The sequence below is a fragment of the Elephantulus edwardii genome, unplaced genomic scaffold (assembly GCF_000299155.1).
Source record: "Elephantulus edwardii isolate Elephantulus edwardi_28Jun2011 unplaced genomic scaffold, EleEdw1.0 scaffold00077, whole genome shotgun sequence".
NCBI classification, from domain to species: Eukaryota; Metazoa; Chordata; class Mammalia; order Macroscelidea; family Macroscelididae; genus Elephantulus; species Elephantulus edwardii.
In genome coordinates this window covers 96,489-120,075 of record NW_006399827.1, presented here as the reverse complement: position 1 = coordinate 120,075, position 23,587 = coordinate 96,489, and the positions used below count along the sequence as shown (strand labels likewise).

The following is a 23,587-nucleotide window of genomic DNA, read 5'->3' as shown; positions in this document are numbered from 1 at the left end:
CCAAAATCTCTGTAAATGTTTATGAAAATTAATAAAATATAATTATAGAAAAAAAAAAGAAAAAAAAATAAAATAAAATAAACAAAACTGCCAGTGAGTACAGTGGACCTAAAAAAAAAATCATCTATTGAGACCAAGGGGTCAATAAATACATAAAGATCAAAGAATAAGGGAACAAGGAAACCAGATATGAAACATCCTGAAGACAATTAATGAGAATGTTAAAACACTGTGGAAAATATAATTAATGTTTCTGCACTCTTTTATGGAAAACATAGTAAAATTTAAAAATAAAAACCATTCATAGCTCATGGGCTCTACATCAACAGGCAGGCCATATTATATTTGGCTCCTGGGCCATAGTTTACCAACCTCTGTTCTAAGGTAGTGTTACACACACACGTATCTGACGGACTTTTTTTTTTACAAAAAGGAAAATTAACCAACAAGAGAAAAACTGAAGCCATTTGTATTTTAAAATTACTTCACAGCCACTATCCACATACTGACAGCTGCATGTCAATCAGGCTGCTGCTGAACTTCCTTTTACGCTCTCTCCTGAGTAAGAAATGACTTCTCTCTTCCCATCCCACAGCCTTACCTATACACAACCACAGGAATCCGCTTCCAGGAGCGGAAGGAAGCCACGTTCTCTAGCTCTTTATCTGTGATCCAAACAGGAACCAGCAGCTTCTGAGGGTAACTGGGACATAATCTGAGAAGAGATCAGACGGGGTTGCTGAGCTGGGGCTAAGATACCTGATGACAAAAACCCCATGGGATGGTTTCTGAGGAAGGACAGGGAGCCCTCCTCCCTCACAGCCCCAGGAGCAAGGTTCACAAAGCTTTATCCACATGTGGAGGTTTGGGTTGGGTCTATTTGGTCACCCATCCCTTGCCCTCTCACTTGTAGTTGCTATTGATGTGTGAGACCCTCCAGACATTCTGCAGGTCAAAGCCCATCCTCACAAGCTCTGCCTCCTGCCGACATCGTATGTGCTCTCCTGCAACACAACCCCATCCGTGCAGGTCAGCTCCCAAGACAGCCAAGTCAGAGGCAGAAGAGAAATGAGAATTAAGGGACAATTTTCTCAAAGAAAGTAACTTGGCCTCACCTGGCTGACACAGGTGGGTGTGCTGGTCCTCCTCAGTCAGCCCCAGGCACCAGGCGTGGTAGGCAAAGGCAAAGAGGTCCTCAGGCTTGGCAGGTCTTGCTGTGGCTCGGCTGAGCCGTGACAGCCACTCTTGGCACTGCTTGAAAGTGGAGAAGTGGCACCTGCCGGGCAAGAAGCCACAGGCCTGGGTGAGGCAAGATATGAGTGTGCTCAGGGGCATAAGGGTCAGAAACATAGTACAGGATGACCAGGAAGAGAGGAGGTTGCAAAGTAGAGAGGCAAGGCATGGGCTCCTAGAAGAGTGGCCACATTTAAGAAGAGTTATCCCATATGACTCTTTTCCAGCTATTCCTGTTTTTTTTTTCTTTTTTTTGGGGTGTGTGTGTGTGTGTGTACAGTCAAATCAGATCTGCCTTGTATAGGAGGAGATTGCCCCTCCTTCTCCAGGAGAGCATCTGGTGGATTCAAACTGCGTATCTCTTGGGGTTGCAGTGCAGCTTCTTGCCACTAGGCTACCAGAGCTCCTTGCTATTCCTATTTTAAAGACATACCTATCCCTTCTACTGGAGCACTATCATTTGTTCCAGCACATCTACTACATGGCTCTCAACATCTGAATCCCTTAGACCTACCCCTTCTTGTCTGTACTCCAAAAGATCAGGGTTACCTCCTCTCATGTCTCCCCAACACAATCTCTGCTTTAGCCTGGAAGTTCCTACACTTATCACCTGTCTTTGATTGGTATATACTCTCTGCCTAGCCAAAGCCTACTAGTACTTCAAAGAAAGTTCCAGTCCCAGAGCCTTCTCAGCCTCCATTCCACAAGTTCCTTTGTTGCTTGATCTTTAATATGCCTACAGTACTCAACGGTAAGTTTTTCCATCAGATATTGCTCAACCCATCAGATATTGCTCACAAGCAGTATCTTCTTTTTTTTTTTTATTCTTTAAACACTGTAGCTTTATTACTATAACCTGTGAGCAGTATCTTCTTTTAGCAATTAAAACTTTAACCTCCCTGTAGCTTTTTCTTCTTACTTTGAGCTATGATACAGCAGTAAAAAATGATCTGAAAAAAAAAACCAAACAAACAAATAAAAATTTTAACCTCCTTGAGAGAGAAGATAATGTAGATTCTACCTCAGAATCCCTCCCTCAAATCTACTATTCCAAGCACACTCATCAAACCCACCACCATATCTAGATGCTTCTGGCTGACAGCAACTCTAAAAGATACAGTAGACTTAGTTTGCTTGGCTCTCAAGGCATACTACCACATCTTTCTCTTGTGGAGCAGCTGGTAGGTTCAAACCATTAACTTTCTGGTTAGAAGCCCAATGCTTTACCACTATACCACCAGGGTTCCTTGTTGAGCACACAGCACTAAAAGAGGTACCCTTTCAGAACTCCTTAGTCATTTCAGGTATCTCTTTCTCTCACATTCAATTTGTCAGGATTATCTTCAAAATATACATTCAGAATGTGACCACTTTCATCATTTCAACTATTTTGGGCAACACTATCATGATCTTGTAACTGAGTAATTACAACAGCTTCTTAACTATTCTCCCAGTTTCTGCCTTTACTTTTGCCCCTGTCCCCTTTGGTCTATTCTCAAGAAAGCAACCAGAGTGGTTCTATGAGGACATTAATCAGATCCAAACTTTCCAAAAGCTCCCCCTTTCCCTCAAAGACTGAATGAGTGATTAGAATATAGTGCAGGAAACTAGTCTAACATTCCCTCATCTCTTGGATCTCATATCCTACAATCTTCACCCACATGCACTCTACTACAGCCACCTTAGCCCCCTTGCCATCTTTCCAAGATGCCAGGCACAGGCACTCACCCTCACAGTCTCTGCACTTGCTCTTCTATCTTCTCCACCAGACCCACATGGTCATTTTATTCAACTCTTAGCTCACATGTCACCTTTTCAGCAAGGTATTCTCCGATGACTGTGTTAAAAGTTACAACCCTCTTCCTTGTTTTCTACTGTTTATTACCTTTCACTTACAATAATTTAACCTATTTTATTATTTACTGTTGGTAGCTTCCCACTTAAATATACACCCCATGAAATGAAACTGGTTTTTGTCTTATTTGTTCCATATTGTATCCCCTTGCTTAGAAAAGTGTCTGGCATTAGAGTGTTTGGTATTAACCAGGTACTCCTGAAGTATAAGCTAAATGAATAAACAAAGTAACAATAATTTGAGAATTCTCTTCTAGATCTATCATAGGTGCTAAATATACACTTTGTCTCATTTAATCTTTATGATGCTGGTATGTTGTTGTATGTCCCTCTGAGTCTGAACTAACTCATAGCTGATCCTCGGCAGATTTTCAAAGCCAGTAAATCACCCAGGAATTGAATGCTCATCTTTCTCCTGCAGTGATCATATGAACTAGGTATTATCCCAATTTTTTCAGGCAAAGACACAGGAGCATCTTAACTTGTGCTCTCAACCCACAACAGGGCTTTCACTCATTCCTCCAAAAGCGGATACTGAAGCACTTATTTTGTTTTCATTTTTGGTCCAGAGAAACACTAACAGTAGAGAAGTAAGGAGAGGAGTAGGGCAAAGAGAACCTGAGAGAGACCCTGCTCACCTCACCACTTTGGAGTCCTTGCAGGCAATGTGTAACTGGAACATATCACGGCTCTCCACGCTGTCAATCATCCGGAGGGGAACCTTTAAAGGAAGGGCAAACTGAAGCTCAGGTCTGAGCTCTCCACCTCACTCATCCCCACCCCTGCCCAGGGGTTGGTACGTCAACAGCAGGAAGGAGAGAGATTTACTGAGGGATTGTTAAGTAATTGGTAACTGTGCTATGACCTCAATTAATAATCACAATAATCCTTCAAAGGGAATATTCTCATCCTCCTATTATAGGGAGGAAACTGAATCTCAAATAACTTGACTAAGGTCACATTATCTGATAAAAGACAGTGCAGGAAAAGAGCCTGGGTTTGCCTGACTCCAAAACCTATGCTACTCTTCTAACAAGACAGTTGTACCCTTCACCAGTGAAAAAAGGAAAGGAAGAAAGGGAAAAAAGGGTGAGAGAATGAGCAAAAGAGACAGAAGTATGGTTAGGAGAATGAGCTAGGAGGTCTGTGAGGAAAAGGAGGAAGGCTAACTTTTTTGTGACATGATCAGACAGCACCTTGCAGCACTCTCACCTTGAACCTCACTGGAATTCTGACTTCTGTGTGGGGAAACAATAGAAACTCACGTTGATGACAGAGTCCTTGAACTTGATGTGCAGCCGGTAGTTGGAGATGGCAATGAGGGCATCAGCGGCTCGGCCTAAGAACTCTACTCCCTCACCCTGCAGCACTGTGAAGGGCACCTGCCAATGAGCAGAGGAATCCTCAGTCCAGAGGTGAGTCACACACCCCACACCAGCCACTGCTCTGGGAGATCCCCCCTGGAGAAGCTGGGCCAGGGCAGGCAAGTCCTCTCTACGGTAACGGCACCAGGCAACAGCTACACAGGAAGGCTGCCTCTCCTTCCCTGGGGGCAAATGCTTCGTAATGTACATACAGACAGAATTCCCTTCCTCCAGAGACAAGCAACAGGAAGCCAGAACTGGCAAGAAAGCCCCTGATTCACTCAACTTGGTCCCCCAATTTCTGCTTACCTGCAGATTTTCTTCCTCCTTCACTAGTTCCTTTGGGGGGAATAGATCCTTGGCTTGGATGTACTCCAGGCTGGGGGGCCCCTCCTCACCCTGTGAAAAAGGACACAGCCCAAAGTCATCAGGCTCTATTTGGCTCATCAGGCCTCATTCTCCTCCACTCCCCATCCAATCTACCCTTACCCACATACACAGAGAGAAAGCACACTACAGATTCTGCACCAGAAGAGGGGGAAAGTGGCCTAACTTGGCTGGGGAAGAGGGTGGAGTTGGGGGATAGTCAAAGGTGTTAAGCCTAAAGGAAGAATGAGGTCTCCAGAGGAACTCAGAATCTTTATTTCTCATAAAGGGACTCTCCTAGAGAATCAAAATGTCCAAAATAGGGAGACAAGAGTAAAGCAAGGAGAAAATAATACCAGGGAATGAGAAAGTGTTACCCTGAGGTAAAAAGAGCCAGGGGTGACAGATGGTTATGAAGACAGGAGGACTATCAGGCAACTAAAGCGATGAAGGCTTCCTTCAATCTGGTGGGTGAAGGAGACAAAGAGGAGTGGTGGAGGGGATTCAGTCCTGTGCCTCTAGAGGGCCTTGATGGATGCTTTTAAAGGTGTTTCAGAAAGAGGGTATGTCCTAGGGTTGAATGCATCTTCCTGATAAGCCCACATTGCTAATAAGCCCCCACCACCTGCCGGACAACCTGCTCTGCCAGCTGATCAAAAGGGAATTCCTCAGGAATACCACAGCCAGCAGAAGTCACTCCCCTTACAACCTACCAGCAAAAGGGAGAAGAGGATCCACACCTGAGAGGATCCAGGAGACCCAAGGACAGCCAGGAGGGAGGCCTGGCAGGCAGACATTGTGTGTGTGTTGGGGGGTGGGGGGTGGGGAGAGTAACATCAAGGAGGACAGATGGAGAAGCTGGGAAGGAGTATTAGCCAGAGAGGGAGGAGGGGAGGCCCAGGAATGATGCAGAGACATGGAGCCCTGCAGAGACAGGGAAGATGGAGAAAAGAAGCTGTCTTGGGGACAGTCAAGGAGAAAAGAAAGGCGAGTCAGGTGAGGGATGGAGTGATGGAAGGGGGAGGGGAATGGAGCCGGAGGAGACAGCTCTCAGACAACCAAAGCTTCCCGACCAAACCCCTAAGATTCCAAACAACACGCTAGCCAGAGCCCACACCTCTAAGCAAGGATGCGGCGGGTGGGACCAAGATGGAGAGGAGGAGGTAAAGGGATGTATGTACCCCCGCAGGGCGGGGCCTGAAAAGCTGCAGTCAAGGGCAGTGGCTGCGGGCTGAGATAGCCACAGAATTTCCATCCCTGGGTTTCCATGATTCCTAGCACCCAAAGATGACAATAAGTGAAAGAAATAAAAGGGTTAATCTCCCCTGTCCCCAAACGTAGGGGGCCGGGCTAAGAGCCTTGATAAGGGGGATGGGCTGGAATTTGGAATCTCAAAGGCTGGTCCTGGGAGGAGCTGAGGGTGCAGCAAGCGGGCTGGGACCGACGGCCCTCACAGGCGGGGCCGGCACTTACGAAACAGCTGAGCATAGAGCAGGAGACACGGGCGGTCAGGCTCATGGTCGCGGGCGGTCTGGGCCAGCGTACATGTCCCCAGAGCCGCTGCGCTGCCCTCCAGTCCGGGGCGCCCGCCGCATCCCTGCTGCGGGGCCGGCCGGGTGCAACCGCGGTGGCCAGGAGGCGAGCGCGCTGGCAGCGGGGCCTCGGCGCGGCTCCCGCGCACCGCTCCCCTCCTCTCCACAATGGAGCGGGCCCAGCTCCGCCCTCAGCAGGAGCGCAGGGTAGAGGAGGGAGGTGCCCGGGACAGCCTGCGGAGGGCGGGGGCAGGGGCGGGGCGCCCGGAGTGGTCCCCGCCCACACGCCCAAGCTCCACCCTCCCCAAAGTCCCCAGGCTGCGTAGGAGGGCGTGCCTTCGGGACAACTAGGGGCTTTCAGGAGCCAAGGCTATGGGCCTGGCCACAGACTTTGGAGGTCAGTGAGTATGCTGCCCAGGCCTTTTCATTTCCCCTTTCCCAGGTGAGCCACCTTCCTCTTCGCTTGAGTTCTCACAATGCCTGCTCTGTAGGCGCGGGCTTACCTCTCCCCCTCACACTTTTCCAGTCTCAAGACTTCCTCTCTTCCCTCCAAAACCACCACCCATCACACTCCTGTTCACCTGCGTTCTGCAAGGCCCTAATCTTTCTCAATCCCCCACCCTACACCACCTCTCTTTCTTAGAATGAGGTTATCACCTCTCACTAAGGCCTCTCAGTTTTTCATTTCTATGCCTCTGCCCAACCCTACTCCTTCAGGGCTCACCCTTCTTTCAAATCCAATGTCCTCTGGGTAAGGAAGTCCTCGATAAAGAAATAATTTCAAAGACTGAGAAAAACAAGAGCTGGAACAATGGGCCACAAAATCAAAATGTGAATCCCAGGGAAGGGAATAGGGGAATGGAGCAGAGGCCAGAGAATAAGGAGCAAGAATTTGTGAATAGGGGGTTCAGAACTGCGAGGGTACAAGGGTAGAGGAGGAGGTGGCCGGTACTTCTATTCCCTTGCCTAGGAACTTTCAGAAAGCCAGACTTTTATCCTCTTTTTACTTTTCTGGAGGCAGGGAGGGAATAATGTGAAAAATCCAACACTTTATTAAGCATCAGTAGATGTCATGTAATTTTCAAACACTGCCTCACTAAAATCTTTCAGTCCTCAAGAAGGAACAACTGAGAGTGGTTTTACTTGTCAGACATTTCAAAAATTTAAAATGCGGGCAATTCGCAGTGTTAACACAGAAGAGATAAAGGAGAGGAAGTGTCAGCAGGTTGGGGACAGGACTAGTAGATTTAAGAAGAAATGAGACCAATACTGCACACCTACACACCCACGTATTTATAAGAGTTAGGGGAGGGAGAAAGGAGGAAGTCTTTGCACCAGGTAAATTCCATAGTCTTCCCCTAAGCACAAGAGATACCTGACTGATACTGAAGAGTTACAGCCAGACAGCAAAGCCTGGTCTGGGCTAGGGTGTGTAACTCTCCAGTGCCTTCATTTCACTGCTTCCTCCTCTCAGAGGTTAAGGAATTCCCTGAACTTAAGCTGATGGGTAAGACTCAGTAAGCAGTTAATGAAAATGGGAAGCAGTTAATGAAAATGGGAAACAGAGTATCAAAACCGTATCAATATGAAACTCTGGACACCTTTGTAGGAGGATCCTGCTAAATATCCAGTCAGCTGTGACCTACACAGGGGCTTTACCCAGCACTTCGGAGCTGGGTAGTCCCCAAAGTTTTAGTTATTCCCTAAAAACACCACCAACAGGATTCAAGGGGCCCACCAGAAAGTACAAGGATCTTGTTCTAGCTTTCAAACGAGAAGCCAGAAATTCCACCAGAGACACACGAAAAGAAAGAGGAAGGAGAGGATGAGAAAATCAGCAATGTATAGGTAAGATGGGGAAGGTGTGGCACAGGGGATGCAGAAAAATCTTCTAGAAGTTTCCTACCTAATGCAGTATACTAGCTGATGTTTTGCAATTTAAAGGCATACTTTATAGGGTTGACAAACCTGTTTAGGAACTGAACAGAATAGCATGGAGTTCAACGTCCAGGAGGAAGGAGAGAGGGTCACCAAACAAAGGACACAAGAATTACAGGAAGCGAAAAGGGTTGAGGAAAGAGAGACTACTCACCATTCTACCGTGGTGAGGGTTCTGGCTGCCTGCTTCCCACTGCAAAAAGACAGAGCATTATAAGAATAAAGTGCACCGTTACCATCACCATGGAACCTGCAAATGCCATGCATCTAATTCTGAACCTCTTTCCAACTCTAGCTTCTCCACAAGGTACTATGCTAGTCAGAAGCAAAATATAAGGAAAGAGAGCAACATGTGATCCTGCAGGGCATGAAGTCAGCTACCAAGTTTTGGAGCAAGAGTAAGTGTTAGCCTAGATCATTCAGCAGAACTTAAGTGCTGATTTCCACAGGAGTGAGGCAAGTAAAACACTCCAAAGCCTGTTCTTTATGGAAGAGCAAAATGCGTGCCAAGTCTGAAGAGGCAGTGGCTGTCCAACCAGCACTCACTTCTGGCCCTGCTTGGGGCATGAGTCGACAGGAACGCTCTGCCAGTCTCTCTCTCAGTCTGGGAGTAGCATCACCTGACCTGTTTATGCAGGGCAGAGTCCAGAGTAGAGGACAAGAGGGAAGGAACCACACAACCTGCTTTCAAAAGGCAAGAACTGAACAGGTCTTGTTGAGTGCACCTAACATCAAGTGCGGTGGAGATTATAAGGAGGCCACATATTTAACTATTAGGAACAGTTTTGGCCTCAGTCAGCATCTGTCAAATGGGATAACAGGGATTTCTGGCTACTAGGCCCACTTTGGGATTCAGGCCCAAGTGTCACTAAACTTTCCTTCATGGTTACTATCTGGGCTCAGGTGCAATGCAGCAGAGCGCTGTAAAAGACTGTAAGGATAAACGAATCCTCCGTTTGTAGCCTTATCCTCCTCCCTAATCATAGAACCTTCTCCCCCAGCCCACCCTCCCTCTCAAGCGGCAAGCCAGAGGTGCAATCTCACCGCCTGGTGACACGCAGCCTCAGAGAGAAGAATGGAAGGAAGGAGGACCAGGCCCGGGAGAACCACGGTTCCCATACCTAAGAGATCTAGCCCTGGGGGGGCGGGTCAGACTGGCAAGGGAGCCCAGGTGCCTAGGTTCTAGGGGCGGAGCCTGAAAACTCAGAGGCGGAGCCCCGAATGACAGAGGGCGGGACTCAGGAAAGCAAGTGGGGGCCGGAGTGGGGCCGGGATAGACACAGTCGTTGCGGTTTCCAGGCTGGCAGTGTAGGGGGTACAGTGACTCACCCAGGCGGTGTCCGCCCGACCCTCGGAGGCCGCGCTCTCACCACTTCCGTCTCCCGCAGCTGCCGAGGCCGCGCAGCGCCGACCCCACCACGGTGCCCCTTTCCCCAACCAATCGTATTTCTGGTCTGTGCGCGCCCTGGCCAATAGCCACGCCAAGTCCCACCCCCCTCTTAATGCGCAGCCGCAACCATCAGGTTTCACGTCGCTCATTGGCAAAGTTGGCAAACGCCCTCCCAGCCTTTAGCTTATCCCGTGCCAGACGACGAGACACTACCTGGGAGGAGGAGATGCAGCGCTGGAGGAGACGCGGCCAATGGGAAATCACAGCGCGTCCCTGCGGTAGCCAATGGAAAAGCAGCATAAGGGGCTGCCAGCAAAGGTCCCTGGGGCCGGAAGTGGAGAGGCCTGTCGCCTACTGGTAACGCAGCTAGAGGCGTGGCCTTGTGCAGGCGCAGGCATTTCAAAGCCACATCCGGTGACGACATGCCATAGAGTTACTTCTCAAATGGATCTTTAGTGGCATGTCAGCCATTCTTGATTTCCATCCGTTCTTGATTTGGTTTAATAATCCGGGCCCCAAAGTTAAAACAGGGAAAACCTTTCCGGTTAGAAGAGGGAGAAGTTCTAGCTCAATCTTCCGAAGCTGCACGCGTTAAGATTTCCGTTCTCCTGCGTCTAGATTGATGTATCCAACCTCCAATTGTTTAACGGTTAACCGACCTCGGCAGCCTTAATCTCCATGGTGCCACCAATCCTGAGTAAAAAATGCACCGCCCAAGAGGAAATCTGGCCTGAAACGTGCTAGTTAGCTGCGGTCCCTCGGAAGTAAGAAGACTTCAACAGACCCCGTTTGCTCCGCGGCAGCTCGAGAGTAGAGCAGAAGGTGGCCGCTGGAGGTCGCCATGGCCTCACAATAACCCCAACAAGGCAGAAATGGAGAAATCGGCTCCGATTTCTAATGGAGCTTTACATCCTGAAATGCGTATAGTCTCAGCTCTGAAGGACTCTTATACAAGACTCCGAGACTATCGTGTGCTAATGCGTTTATGTTGTTAGGTGCCGTCCAGTACTACTCAGTGGTCCCGTCTATGAACCACAGATCTGAACCCTGACCTATCCTGTGCCATCTTTGAAATCTCCGAAACACTCGATCCCATTGCTGTAGTCACGGTGTCAGTCCATTTAGTTTGAGAGTCTTCCTCATTCATTATCCTTCCATCTTTCCGAGCATGATGTCCCTCTCCAAGGAATAGCCTCTCCCAGCAACGAGTACCAAGTATGCGAGAGGAAGCTTTATATTGTTAGATATCAAGAACCAACTTTGAACAACGGATCTGAACCTTGCTCTAGCTCCATCCTCAGGATCTTGGATCCTCAAACCCACCGTTAGTCACAGCGTCTGGAGCATATCAGAGATTATGTATTTATTTGCAGACTTAAAATATTAAGTTCCTCGAAAACAGGAACCTTACCCAGGGCCTGTTTGAAACTCCAGGGCACAGAAAATGTCCGCAAACAAGCAGATGTTTAATAAATATGTGTTAAATATTAAACTACCATGGGGCAATGGTTAATTTACTCATTCCTAGCACCTATTATAATTGGCAAATACAGGGGCTTCAAGGTTCTATGTGCTGAAACTAGAAGCTGAGAGGCTGCATGCAGTTAATAACCCTGAGTTTCCCAAAGGCAAGCATCAGCTCCCAAATAAAGAGGCTGCTACAGAACTTCAAGCGCTGTATGTGTAAGGAGTTACATGTGAATTTTCCAGTGGCTCTTTGGAAAGAGATGGGAAGTCTCCTTTCATGTGATTTGTAGCCTGGGAAGACCTACTACAGTAGGGTCAGCTATGAGTTGGTTCTAACTCGGTGGCAAAGAGTTTTGTTTTCTTTTATATACTAAGGTGCTAATAGTGTGAAGTCTTTCTGGCAAGAAAATACAATTTTTGTTTTAGTTTGTTGGATTTTCTGACTTCTTGTAATGTGCAGGTACTGCTTCTATGAAAGGTTTATATAGCCTAACCCATTTCTTTGCATTAAAAATATGAGCAGTTTCCTCCCATGAAAAACTCCCTGGAAAGTCAGCTATAAGTAGGTTCTGATACAACAGCAATGAGTGAGCGAGTGATTATGTGGAAAATATGGAGAAAGGCTCAGGCTAGAAAATTATTGTTTTGGTCCCCACAAGGTAATAAAGACATGGAGAGGGACACCAGAAGCCATCGACAGATTTGTTAAATTTTATTTCCTCTGAGTCTCTGGGGAGGCGACAGGGATGTAAGGCGATGTGGCGGTAGCTGCAGGGGCCTGAGCAGAGCTGGTGCTGGGAAGGTCCGGCATAGGCAGGAGGAAGAGGAAGAGATTTAAATATCCAGGGCTGAAAGCCAGCTAATGAGTTTCCTTCATCTGCCTTTGGATTTTGTGTAGCATCTCCTGCATCCGCCGTAGCTGGAATAGGCACACATATCAAGGTGAGGCCTTTCATGGAGCCCCATAATATCGTGATATGCCCTTGAGTGCTAATTCTGAGTCATGGCCTTAGCAACCCTGAGGTGTTATAGAGACTAAGAGCAGAACCATCCACCAGCCATGCCCAAAATAGACACCAGGCTTGAGGATCGTCCCCAAACCAGGCAATGCTGAGTTTTCTGATCAAGCAGAGGCTCTCTTAGACTGTCAGTCCTATCACCTCAGCCTGTTCTCACCTCCTCATCTTTCTCTCGTATCAGCTTCTCAGTTTCTGGATCTGTCCCTAGTGGGCCAGCAGGGATGGGGAAGTCGGTACCACTCTCTCGAGTCAGTTTGCTGAGGGGAAGGGGAAAGCAGGTTGGTAAGGCTAGGGGACCACAGCACCTGCTTGCATTGAACTCAGGGCCTGTAGAAGAACAAGGGAAGGGCTTGGTCTCAATAACTGCACTTGGGATTTCCTCCCCCCCTGCCAGCTCTGTCCTGGCTTCTGGCCATACTTGCGATTGCGTTCCTTCACCACCATCCGGGTCATGCTCTGGATGCACTGTGCCCGGTAGTTCTCATAGTGTGTCTCTCGCGTCACATCCTTCAGGTCCTGCATGTGGGTACGCACCAGCATTGTCCTCAGCTTCACAAAGTCGCAGTGCCCTGGGTTTTCCACTGCATAGCAAGGCTAGGGGTCAGCCAGGTTAGGGGAGAGCCCCTGAGTGAAAGGAGAGCCCCAGTGACAAGCTAAGCACTTTACCTTCCACGATGCCCCAGGGGTAGAGGCGGCCCCGAACTCGCCGCCCTCTGGCCTCTACCACTGTATTGCTGCCGATTACAGCAAATGGGATGCTTTCCTAGAAGAGGTTAGGGATGCCTGTCAGCATTCCCATTCTCCCCTATTCCTGCCCTCTTGTTCTTGTCTTAAGAAGCCAAGGTCCTCTCCTAGCCCAGTAATCTGCCCTTATACAGAATTCTATGATTCTCTCCTAACAGAAAAAAATAAGGTGGGAAAGGGGTGCCCTCTGGTGGCCCCACCTTTAGGGCTTGGTCCTGTAATTTGAAGTCCTCATCTTCATCAGAGTCACAGTCTGGGAACTGGTAGATCTTGATTCCAAAGTGCTCGATCTCCTCCCGGATCTAACAAACACATGAGGCGCCCACAGTTCTGGGGACCCCATCATTTCTAGAAGCCCACCTTCTTCCCGCCCCCACCGGTTTCCCTCACTTTGCGCTTCTTGTACTCCACTTCAGGAGGTGTCAATGTGTCCGCCTTAGCCAAGACAGGCACGATGTTGACCCGCTGATGCAAGGCCTTCATGAATTCAACATCCAACGGCCGGAGCCTGGGGAACAGGAATCTGTGACCACCTGCTGGTGGTAGCCCTGCCCGTGGTGCTCTTAGCCTGTTCCCTTGGCAGCACCCGGTGGTGCCAGGAGCCTCAGGCTCAGACCATACCCGTGGCCGAAGGGTGAGATGAAGTACAGGCAGCAGTGCACCCTGTTGTCTTGGATGTTCTTGCGGTTCAGTCCACTCTCATCTCGGAAATACTGCTCAAACTGCTGGTCGATGTATTCTGCCACAGGCTTCCAGCTGAGGCATGGACAGACAAGCAGAGAAAGTGAGGAGTCGAGCTCTGAGGCTGCAGAGAAGTAGCCCACACCCTGAGTGGTGCTTCCAAGACCTTGTTACATCCTGGCTCACTAAAGACTAAGGGACTGGGGGGAGGGATTGTATAACAATGAGAGAAGTTTTCTTTCACTTTTCAAAGAGAAGAGCGAACTGCAGAGGAGGTTGGGCAGAGAGAAAAAGTACAACAATGAATGAATGGAAATCCAAAGTCTCTGTAAACTTTCAATAAAATCAATAAGAAGAAGAAAAAAAAATCTTTTAGAGAGATACATGGGTGCATCTGACATACCCTGATAGAAAAGTAGACTAAGCACACAGTGACATATATCTATCAATATATTAATGGGGGGGCATGCACATATATATCAAATTCAAAACTCATTGCCGTTAAGTTGGAACCAACCTTTAGCTGACCATGCAGTGTGTTTTTAGAGGCTGTAACTCACATGAGAGGAAACTGCCTACCTTTCTTCCTTGGAGTCACTGGTAGATTTGAACTGTCAGGCATGGCCTTTGCATTAACAGTGCAATTTTCTACGGACTATACCATAGAGCTCCCTGTGTGTGTATGTAGGTTCAGATCTGATGCTCATAGGGTTGCTATGAGTCATACTTGACAGCAACTAACAACAAATAAGTATGTATGTAATGAGATAGGTTGACACAGTGATCGTAACAATGGGCTTGAGTATGGCAGAGACCAAGAGGAAGGTGCAGGGCAGAGAAAGTTTCCAACTGGTTGATCCTAGGGTCACTTGATGGCACCTTACAACAACAACAATGTGTGTGTGTGTGTGTGTGTGTGTGTGTGTGTTTAAGAGCACTGTTGTGGTACAGGCTTCAGGGAGTTACACTGCTAATCTAAAGGCACTGACCATTCTAATCCCCCATCAACTCCAAGGGAGAAAAATGGGAAAACCCACTAGAAAGTGAGCCTTGAGTCAGTTTCAACTCAACAGTAATGAGAGAATGAGATACATGGAGAGAAAAATGTCTACAGATCAATATCTATATCTCTCTATATAAAGATATAAATAAGGATATACATATCTACATAGATATGTATCTCTCAACTTACTGCCTCATTGAGTTGGTACCAACCCAATGAATAAATGAGCTATGTATAGATAGATCTTTAGATAGAGGTACAGAAAAAGTTACAGGTAGATATGTTGTTATTGTTGTGTGCCACTGTGTCAGATTCAACTCATGGCTGACCCCCCAGCAGGTTTTCAGAGGTTTCAATTGCATGGGAGGAGATTCCCAACCTTTCTCCCTTGGAACAGCTGGTAGATTCAAATTAAGTGTATTTAGAATTTGCAGCCAAACCTCTGACCACTAGGAACTTCTTACCACCAGGCTTCCAGGGTTTGTGTGTGTGTGTGTGTGTGTGTGTGTGTGTGTGTGTGTGTACATATATAAATTCATTGCTGTCAATATATAGCTGACCCTTCAGTGGGTTTTCAAAGACTGTAAGTTGCATGGAAGGAGAATACCCATTTGCCTTTGGGTTGGCAGTGCAACTGCCTACACACTAAGGCCACCACATACAGCAAGTTCAATTCTGTGAGAAGCCTTTTGGTTTGGGATCTGATGCAGCTGGTGGGTTTGAACTGTCCACCATTGAGCTGGCAATGCTACTCCCTACTGATTAGGCCACCAGAGTTCCTTATATGTGTATGTGTGTGTATGTATATATGGATATACACACATATATTATATATATTCACATATTAAGTGCCATCAAGTTGACTCTGACTCATAGTGACCTAAGTACAATAGATTAAAACTTTGCCTGATCCTGTATCATCCTCACAATCTCCTGTGCTGAAGTTCACTGTTGCAGTACTGTATCAATATATCTCATTGAAGGTCTTCTTCTCCTTCTCTGACTACTTTTTTATTATTTTTATTTTATTTTATTTTATTTTATTTTATTTTATTATTTTGTGTGTGGGTACCGTCAAATTGAATCTGACTGGTACAGGAGGAGATTGCCCCTCCTTCTTCAGCAAAGCATCTGGTGGATTCGAACTGTGTACCTCTGGGATTGCAGTGCAGCTTCTTGCCACATCTCTGACTACTTTTTCAAGCATGACATCTTTCTGTAGGGAATTACCCCCTTGACAATATGCTGAAAATGTATTAGGCATAATGTCATTACTCTTGTCTCTATTGAGAACCCTGGCTAGATTTCTTTCAAGAGAGATTTGTTTGCTCTTCTGGCAGTCTATGATATATTATGAGCTCTGGTGGCCTAGAGGCAATGAGATGTGCTACCATCTCAAAGCACACAGTTCAAATCCACCAGCTGCCCTGCAGGAGAAAGACTGGCAATCTCCTCCCATGAGATTTACTGCCTTTAAAAACCTGCCTGCTGAAGGGTCAGCTATGAATCGGTTCCAGCTTGATGGTACGACAACGTGGTATATTCAATAGTTGGGCATTCTGAACATTATCTCTATGATTTTTTTTTTCACTTGAAGAAACAAAGTCCAGAGATGGCCAAGAGGCTTGCTCTAGATCATTTGGCTTGGAGGAGATCCTCACTCAGTGTGTCTGCCAATATACTACTTTATTCACTGACTTATTACATAGTTGACTTACATGTTGGAGAACTCCCCTTCCCTGCTCCTACCCTAGATTGTCAGCCTCAGGGACATGAACCACTCAGACTTGTTTTAGATCCCTTACAATGTCAATGTCCAACACAGGGCTGGATACCTTGTATATATCTATATCTATCTATATATCTGTATCTATATGTATATATCTATATATGTATATATCTATATGTATCTATCTATCTATCTATCTATCTATCTATCTATCTATCTATCTATCTATATATATATATATATATATCTCCAATAATATATTGGCCATTGTGGCCAACATGTCTAGGTGGACTAAATGGAGAAGCACTATATGTTGTATATTGTGCTGGCAAAAAAATTTGTTATTATTATGGAAGTCAAGAGGACGTAAGTAGATTGGTCAAAAGGGAAGGTGACACTTGTTATAGGAGAGGCCAGATACTGTCTGGGAATAGAGTTTCAGGGCAAGCCTAGTTTGCTGGGACATAACTCCCCAGGATCCACCTAGAGCAGGAAAGGTGATAATGATACGGAGATCTCATAAACCTATCAGGAAAATTTACAGAGTCATGTACCATGTAATAACACCATGCTAATCGCATGAATATAAGAAATAGCCTTCTCAATGCTATGGAGTTGGAAGATGAACCAGTTTGATGATTCAAAGGTCACACTTTATAAGGATAAACCTGTGACTGGGTGTTTAGAGCACAGAAAGGTCTGATTAGCCACTGAAATAATTAGTCAGGATCAGCTACATGGGTGTGTGGCCTATGCAATCACACAGGACCCACACTTTGAAGTGCTCATACCTGGCTTAATGCTCTGTTGTTTACCGTCTTGGAATTCTTACTGCTTTTTGAACAAGGGACTCCAAAAATTCATTTTTCCTTGTGCTCCACAAATTACATAGTCACGCAATCATCACCATCAAAGCTCATGAATGGAATATAAACAGCTCTTTCCAATTTTCTGTGGGTGATCTTTTACTGAGTGAAGTGGCAAAGGCTGGTATTTTTCCATTGAACAAATTACAGTCAGTCCTGCAATTATCACCATCAAAGTTCATGAATGTAATGTAAACAGCTCTTTACAGGTTTTGGGTGATCATCCAATCACCTGGGTGAAGTGGCAAGGGCAGGTATTTTTCTCCTGAAGAAATAGGAACATAGTCACTCGTTCAAGAACCTAGCAACTAAATGCTAAGTCAAGATCTGAACTCTCAGTCCAGGGATTGTAGTATCACCCTTCACTATTTTTTCATCAAAGGCACCTGTATTTCTTATCCACTCTTCTCCTTGTTTACTCACTTGGTTTACTATTATCCCAGCAGTCTTAGCATTCCTTTAAAATAGCCAGGGTGTGGGGTTAAGCCCTTTCTTTTTGGCAGATGACCTAAGGGTGCTTGGAGTTTGACAAGATATCATCAATTCGTTTTGCGTCTTCTTTTCCCCCACCTTCAGGTCTCCCTCCACACATCCCTACCCCTTCAGAAAGCCTTGTGTATGGAAGGAAAGAGAAGAGGAAGAGCAACATTTATTAAACCTCTATTATGGGTCAAGTAGTGTAGTCAGAACCAGCTGAAAGGAAACATGCTCTGTTTTGGTTTGTATTCTTACTGTGTCAGGCCCTGTGCTACATATTTACACATGCCTTTTGCTTATTTGAGACGTCTCCTTTTTCATCTTGTAGCCTTGCCTTCCAATTCCAAAATTAAAGATTTACAAACGTCAGAGTTGGAAGAAACTTCAGAGGTCATCTACTCCAATCTTTCCTCCCCTCACTTTACAGAGGAAGAGGCTTCAGTCCAGAAAGGGGGAGTGACACGTTCAAGGTCACAGATCTCTTGCCGTGGCAAGTGCGGCTAAGCCTGTGCCTATATGTGCACCTCTACCTGCATGAAGAAAGCCAGGCATGGTTGTACTTAATCAGACATACCACTCTGTGTTGTTGACTGCATCTCCAAAACCTGGCGTGTCCACAATGGTGAGCCGCAGCCTCACTCCCTTCTCTTCTATGTCCACTGCGTGCTTGGTGATCTCCACAGTCTGCATGATCCGCTCTGGAGAAGGGGGAAACTGAGGCTAGGGCAAGAGCAGGGTCCTGCCCAGTCAGGACGAACTGTCCACCCCAGCCAGCTTCACCCAGACTGCCTCGTCCACGCTGCTGTGCTCCCGCCCCCTGGCCACATGCTCTCTGGGAACCAGCAAGGAACACGTTTCCCAACACAGGAAATGCCGGTGGCTGTTGGCTCTGGCCCCAGCCTCTTCTCTGCTCTGGGCTTTTTTTCTTGGATTCCTGGAATCCTTGAGGGGGTCAGAGATTCAGTCAGAGAGCAGGCTTCTGGTCCCTACCCCACTTCAGCACCCACATCTTCAGCGAGCTGGCTGGTGGCCTGCCAGGTTGGATGGGCCTATGGAGAGGTGTCTCCCATCCCTCCAGGCAGCCGTGGTTTCCTTGTATGCTGGCAGTTTTCACTCCCCAGGTTCTAGATTGAGTTTGCTCTCCTAAGACAGATCTGCCTACCTGTCCTCATGCTCCTTTACTGTCCTTACCTTCAGCACTGAGCAGCTTCCGGTCCCGATACAGATCCGTGAGGAAGAGGCTATTGACAAGGGTGGATTTACCCAGGCCAGACTCTCCTGACAGGGGACGGAGAACATAGGCACCAAATCACAAGGTAAGAGTTGTGACCAAGGGGGGCCATCAGTGGATCAAGGTGTGTGGGAGCTGCTTTCTTATCTCATCAGGAAGGTGACTGACCAAATTTTAGAGCTGGTAAGAAGCAATAAGATCAGCTTGTCCAGGCTTTGCATTTGATGCGGCCCAGAGAGGGCAAAGTCACACCAAAAGAAGCAAATACTAGAAAACTGCTGGGGAGGTGCTCTCTTCACCACGTCACATTGCCCCTCACACGCCAATGGCGCCTGGCTACTGTTTTAAAAGGCAGGGTCACTTGCTGCTTGCGCCTTTCCCAAACATTCCCCTCTGCACATGTACCCCTACCACTCCCACCTAAAACACCCCCTTTTTCATCCCCGTGTTGTCCTCTACCTGCCACCATGAGGGTAAAGTCAAAGCCCTTCTTCACAGATTTTCGGTGGACCTGGTTGGGGAGGGTCGCAAATCCCACATACTCCTTGTCATCCTAGTGGACAGGAAGAAGGACTGTATCAGTGGGACAGACTGGAGGGAGGGACCCCAGAACCCAGCACCAGCCCTCTCCTCCCTTCTAGGTCTTTGCCCTCTATTTCAACTCGTTGCCATCCAGTCAAAACTGGCTCATAGCTGACCCTCCATCAGAGCCACTGGAGGATTCGAGCCACTACAGAGGGGCCCCCTTTGGTTAAGCAGCACTTCTCCCTATGAACTGCAACACCCAAGCTCCCTGGATCTTTGCCTTAGTCATTTAGAAACCCTACCAGACTCCTTTGAGGCTCTGTCTGAGACCAACAGCTGAGCCCCTATTCCTGCTGATACTGTCAATTCCTAATGACTTGGGGAAGACATAGAGCTGAGGCTGACACAGAACAGAGCGTACACACACACACACACACACACACACACACCCTCTGTAGTCTTCCTGCACCAGCCCACTGTGCAAAGGCAAAGGAAGGGCTGGAGGCTCTACCTCAGAGGAGTCATAGGGATCCAGTTTGCCCCATGGGCTACGGGGCCGGGCTGAGGGGCTGAGGGGGGGTGGGGCAGAGAAGTACTGGTGACTGTCAGAGGGCTGACTCCAGCTGGGGGGTCTGAATTCCAGGTCTTCATCACAGAAATCTGGAGCCTGAGAACTTGGCTCTGGGATTTGGGAACATGGTTCCGGGATTTGGGGCTTGGGCACCCAGGTCTTGCTCTCCTGTGGGCGGCAGTACTCGCTCCCTGGGTAATCCTTCACGAATTTGGTCAGTTCTGTGTCATCCGTATCCTCCAGGAAGCGCTTGATCTGGGTGATGGGTGAGGGAGGTGGGCAGGTGGGAGGTAGCAGGAAGGCGGAAATAAAGGAGGAAGACAGGAGGAGGAGGAATGAGAGTTTGTGGTTAAAAGGGAAAGAAAATACAGGAGCAGCCAAGCCAGAAGTCCCACTATCCCACCACCCTCACCTGCGCACGGATCTCCCCAACACTAGAGGCCAGACAGAACTGTGAGGTCCCGGAGGAGCCCTGGGCTGTCCAGAGAGCCATGCTGACAGCCTGAGGAGCTGTGCAGCCTCAGTCTTGGGGCTCCTGCTCAGCAAAGTGCTTGCTGAGGCTGCCCTTCCTAGGGGACAGGCTGAGCCAGGGGCCAAGAAGTCAGAGTAAGGGGGAGCAGAGATGGAGGTGTTAGAGCCAGAGGTGGTCGAGGTTTAGGATCCAAGAGACAAAGGACAGAGTGTCATCAGCCAGAAGCCGGCAGAAGGCAAAAAGAGGAAGGAGGGAGTTTGACAGTGTCAGGTAACCCCAGTGCCAGCAGGGGGCTCTGTGCTTCTTGTCACTGTGGGTGATGCGCCTGAGGTGCAGAAACTCCTGGGGGGTGCTCCCTCTATGGGGCTCACTACTCAGAGTTCAGTACTGCTGACTCTAGAATCTCATTCCAAACGCTGAGCCACACCAGGGCCTGAGCCTGGGCCCGGGAGAGGACTGTAACCTGGCAGGGGATGGCAAACACGGGAAGAAGGTAGTCAGAGCTATGAGGGAGAGGCAGAATTGGAAAATATAGGCAATAGAATCACTCAGGGAGGGCTGAGGGTTGGCTGGGCCTCCAAACTGCTGACAGCCCCCAACTATCAGGGACTCTCCAATTTCCCCTAATACCCAGAGCCAAATTCTAGCCAGAGGTTCTGGCTGGGGTCTGGCCTGAACTGGAAGCTACAGGGGTTGGTAGACAGAGAACAGTTAGACACCTCTGTAGAGGCTTGCTCTACCCCATCCCCAGCTTGAGAGAGAGGTCACCCCCAACACCCCAGGCCCAAGTTTTCTACCCTTAAGTTTCTCCTTTGGGGCCAGCCCCCTCTGTGGGGTGCCTGGCAGTGCTGGGCTCAGCTCTGCCTCACAATACCCACGTGCCACTCCCAGACAATGGACAAAGGCTGGCTGCAGAGACTGATTCCCCCTCTGGGGGCTGGCCATGCCTGTGGGGCTACCCTGGACCACTGCAGAGTCTCAGTCCAGGTATGGGGTGGGGAGGCGAGATAAGATGGTTCTGGTCTTTCCACCTACCCTCATTTTACAAAGAGAAAATGTTAAGGAAGTGGACTTGAACACTGCTATGGATTGAGACAGAGAGGCTAGAGGGGAAAGTCCCTGAGAGCTGCTTCTAGGTTGTCCTCTCCTAAGTCCCCACAGCTGCTTGTAGCTACAGTCTTCAGGGATGGACTCAAAACTCACTGCCACAGAGTCAGATCTGACTCTGAGCTGACCATCATCCCGCAGGGTTTTGGAGGCTGGAAATCTCACGGGAGGACACTGCCCATCTTTCTCCCATGGAGCCGCTCGTGGATTCAAACTGCCACAGAGGTGAAGCTTTTACAGCAGCGCAACTTCCTACAGACTGTACCCCCAGAGCGCCCTTCAGGTCTGGACAGAGGGGAGGAAAAGAGGGTCCTGAAACTACAACCAACATGTGGAGGCTTATTGAGGAGAAGCGGAAAGCTAGATTTAACAGGCTTTTCTCATCTGCCATATTTGTGGGCCTCAGGGAGGTGAGCACACACTTTGGTTTATGCTTGCTTTTCTGGCATCATTAATTATGCCCCCTCCCTTTTCACTTTTAAAAGTTTCCTAACCATTAATTATATGACAAAAGACAAGGGATGAGGCTGGGGACAGTAGGTCTTATTGGCTGATGGCTTAAGAGTCTGGGGAATTCCAGAGAGCCCTGCCCCTCTGCACAGCTCCACAGTGAGCCAGCAGTCAGTCGTCCCGGGTCAGGCTCAAGGCAGAAGAGATGGCAGTGCTCAGCCTGGCCTTACCAGGGGCTAGAACGGGAAGAAGCATCGGGGTAAGGGCACAAGTAGGTGCTGCTGGAGACCTCCAGACCGCACACTCTTCTAGCAGAGCCACTAGAAGCCCAGCAGCATCCTATCAACTAGCCCTGGCTTCTCATCCACAAGGAGTAGGACATCCCCAGCTCTACATCAGATTTTGAGCCTCGGTCCCAGCCACCATGGTGAGAAGGCAGGGCCAATCCACCCATCTCCCAGAGAAGCATCTTACCCCAGCTTCAGTCCTCTCCTCAGGGACGGAATTCCCTTGCCATCCCAGCGAATGGTCCATGCCCCACGCTTCAAGCTCCCTGTCAGCAAACTCTAGATCTAATTTTATCTCCCAGGCAAAGTTCCTCACACACAGAAACAGCCCGGTCTTGGTGCTCTTGCTGTAATCTGGCTTCCAATGGTTTGCTCCTTTCCCTTTCTCTTTGACCCCCTGGCTCTGGCAAGGGCCAAAAAAGCCTGTGGAATGTCCTTCCCCACCCTCCCCTCCTACCCTCCCCTGGGCTTCCACCCTCCAAGGACAGCTCAGCTGCAGCAGGATCACTAGGTTTCTCTGCAGTTCCCTCTTTCTCTGATTGGCTGCCCCATGACGCCTGCCCGCTGCCTACCCTGGTGGGCACAGCACCAACCTCCCAAGTCTGCAGCACAGGCTCTTGAGCCACTTGGCCCTCCCTGTTAACACTCAAGGACACTGAGGCCTGTCCCCAAGGTGACCTGGCCTATCAGAGCATGAAGACAGCACTATTCATCAGAGCCAGGAGACTGCACTCCAAAGAACTCCAATCCCTCAATTTCCTCTTTCACCTTAACTTTAAGCAGTGCTTAAACAGAATGGGATGTCCTGCAATCCCCTGGAGCTCCCCCAATCCCGAGGTTAGGGTCTTACAGGAATGGCTCTGCTTTTCTCCCCAGTTATTGGTGTTCTCCCCACAGAAAACTTCTCCCCTACTCAGTGCTTTCAGAAATTTACTCCTGGATTTTCCTTCAAACAGCCTCAGCCACAGAGGGGTCTTTGCCTGGAGGGTACCCTAGGACATCTAACATCTGACTCATGGGGGCCTGGACTCATTCTATCACCCTTATCTCCCATTGAGCCACCTGGAGAGTAGTTTGAAGTTGCTCTCTGAGGGATATAGAAGGCCAATGGGAGATTTCTAGCCTAAAGGCTTCAGAGCTGCAAATGGGACGGGAGACAAAGGGGAGGGGCTGTCTGGGAGTGTGCACACCGAACACTGAATGAAGAACCGAGGGACCCATGTTCTGGTTTGACTGGGAATACCCTTTGTGAGTTCCATTACTATCTGATTTCAGGGTCTG

The 23,587-nt window shown here is 48.3% G+C and overlaps 2 protein-coding genes across 2 annotated transcripts in view; both read right to left on the bottom strand.

Moving 5' to 3' along the window:
• Window positions 1–9,684, bottom strand: part of MTMR4 (myotubularin related protein 4) — a 29,913-nt gene extending 20,229 nt beyond the window's left edge. Inside the window, exons 1-8 of the mRNA XM_006889239.1 lie at window positions 9,617–9,684; window positions 8,442–8,480; window positions 4,761–4,850; window positions 4,353–4,469; window positions 3,726–3,808; window positions 1,111–1,276; window positions 908–999; window positions 602–715 (exon numbers count right to left, since the gene is read on the bottom strand). Of these exons, the coding sequence (XP_006889301.1) occupies window positions 602–715; window positions 908–999; window positions 1,111–1,276; window positions 3,726–3,808; window positions 4,353–4,469; window positions 4,761–4,850; window positions 8,442–8,444 (665 nt within the window). The 5' untranslated portion in view covers window positions 8,445–8,480; window positions 9,617–9,684. The remainder of the gene's footprint in view (window positions 1–601; window positions 716–907; window positions 1,000–1,110; window positions 1,277–3,725; window positions 3,809–4,352; window positions 4,470–4,760; window positions 4,851–8,441; window positions 8,481–9,616) is intronic.
• A 2,319-nt stretch (window positions 9,685–12,003) lies between these two features.
• SEPT4 (septin 4) lies at window positions 12,004–22,553 on the bottom strand. The gene is made up of 11 exons (XM_006889238.1): window positions 22,494–22,553; window positions 19,354–19,447; window positions 18,855–18,941; window positions 18,238–18,361; window positions 13,529–13,663; window positions 13,298–13,415; window positions 13,108–13,209; window positions 12,830–12,926; window positions 12,582–12,744; window positions 12,321–12,420; window positions 12,004–12,063 (listed from the first exon to the last, which is right to left on the bottom strand). The coding sequence occupies exons 1-11, from the start codon at window positions 22,551–22,553 to the stop codon at window positions 12,004–12,006; spliced, it is 1,140 nt and encodes a 379-aa protein (XP_006889300.1).
• Window positions 22,554–23,587: the final 1,034 nt, after the last annotated feature.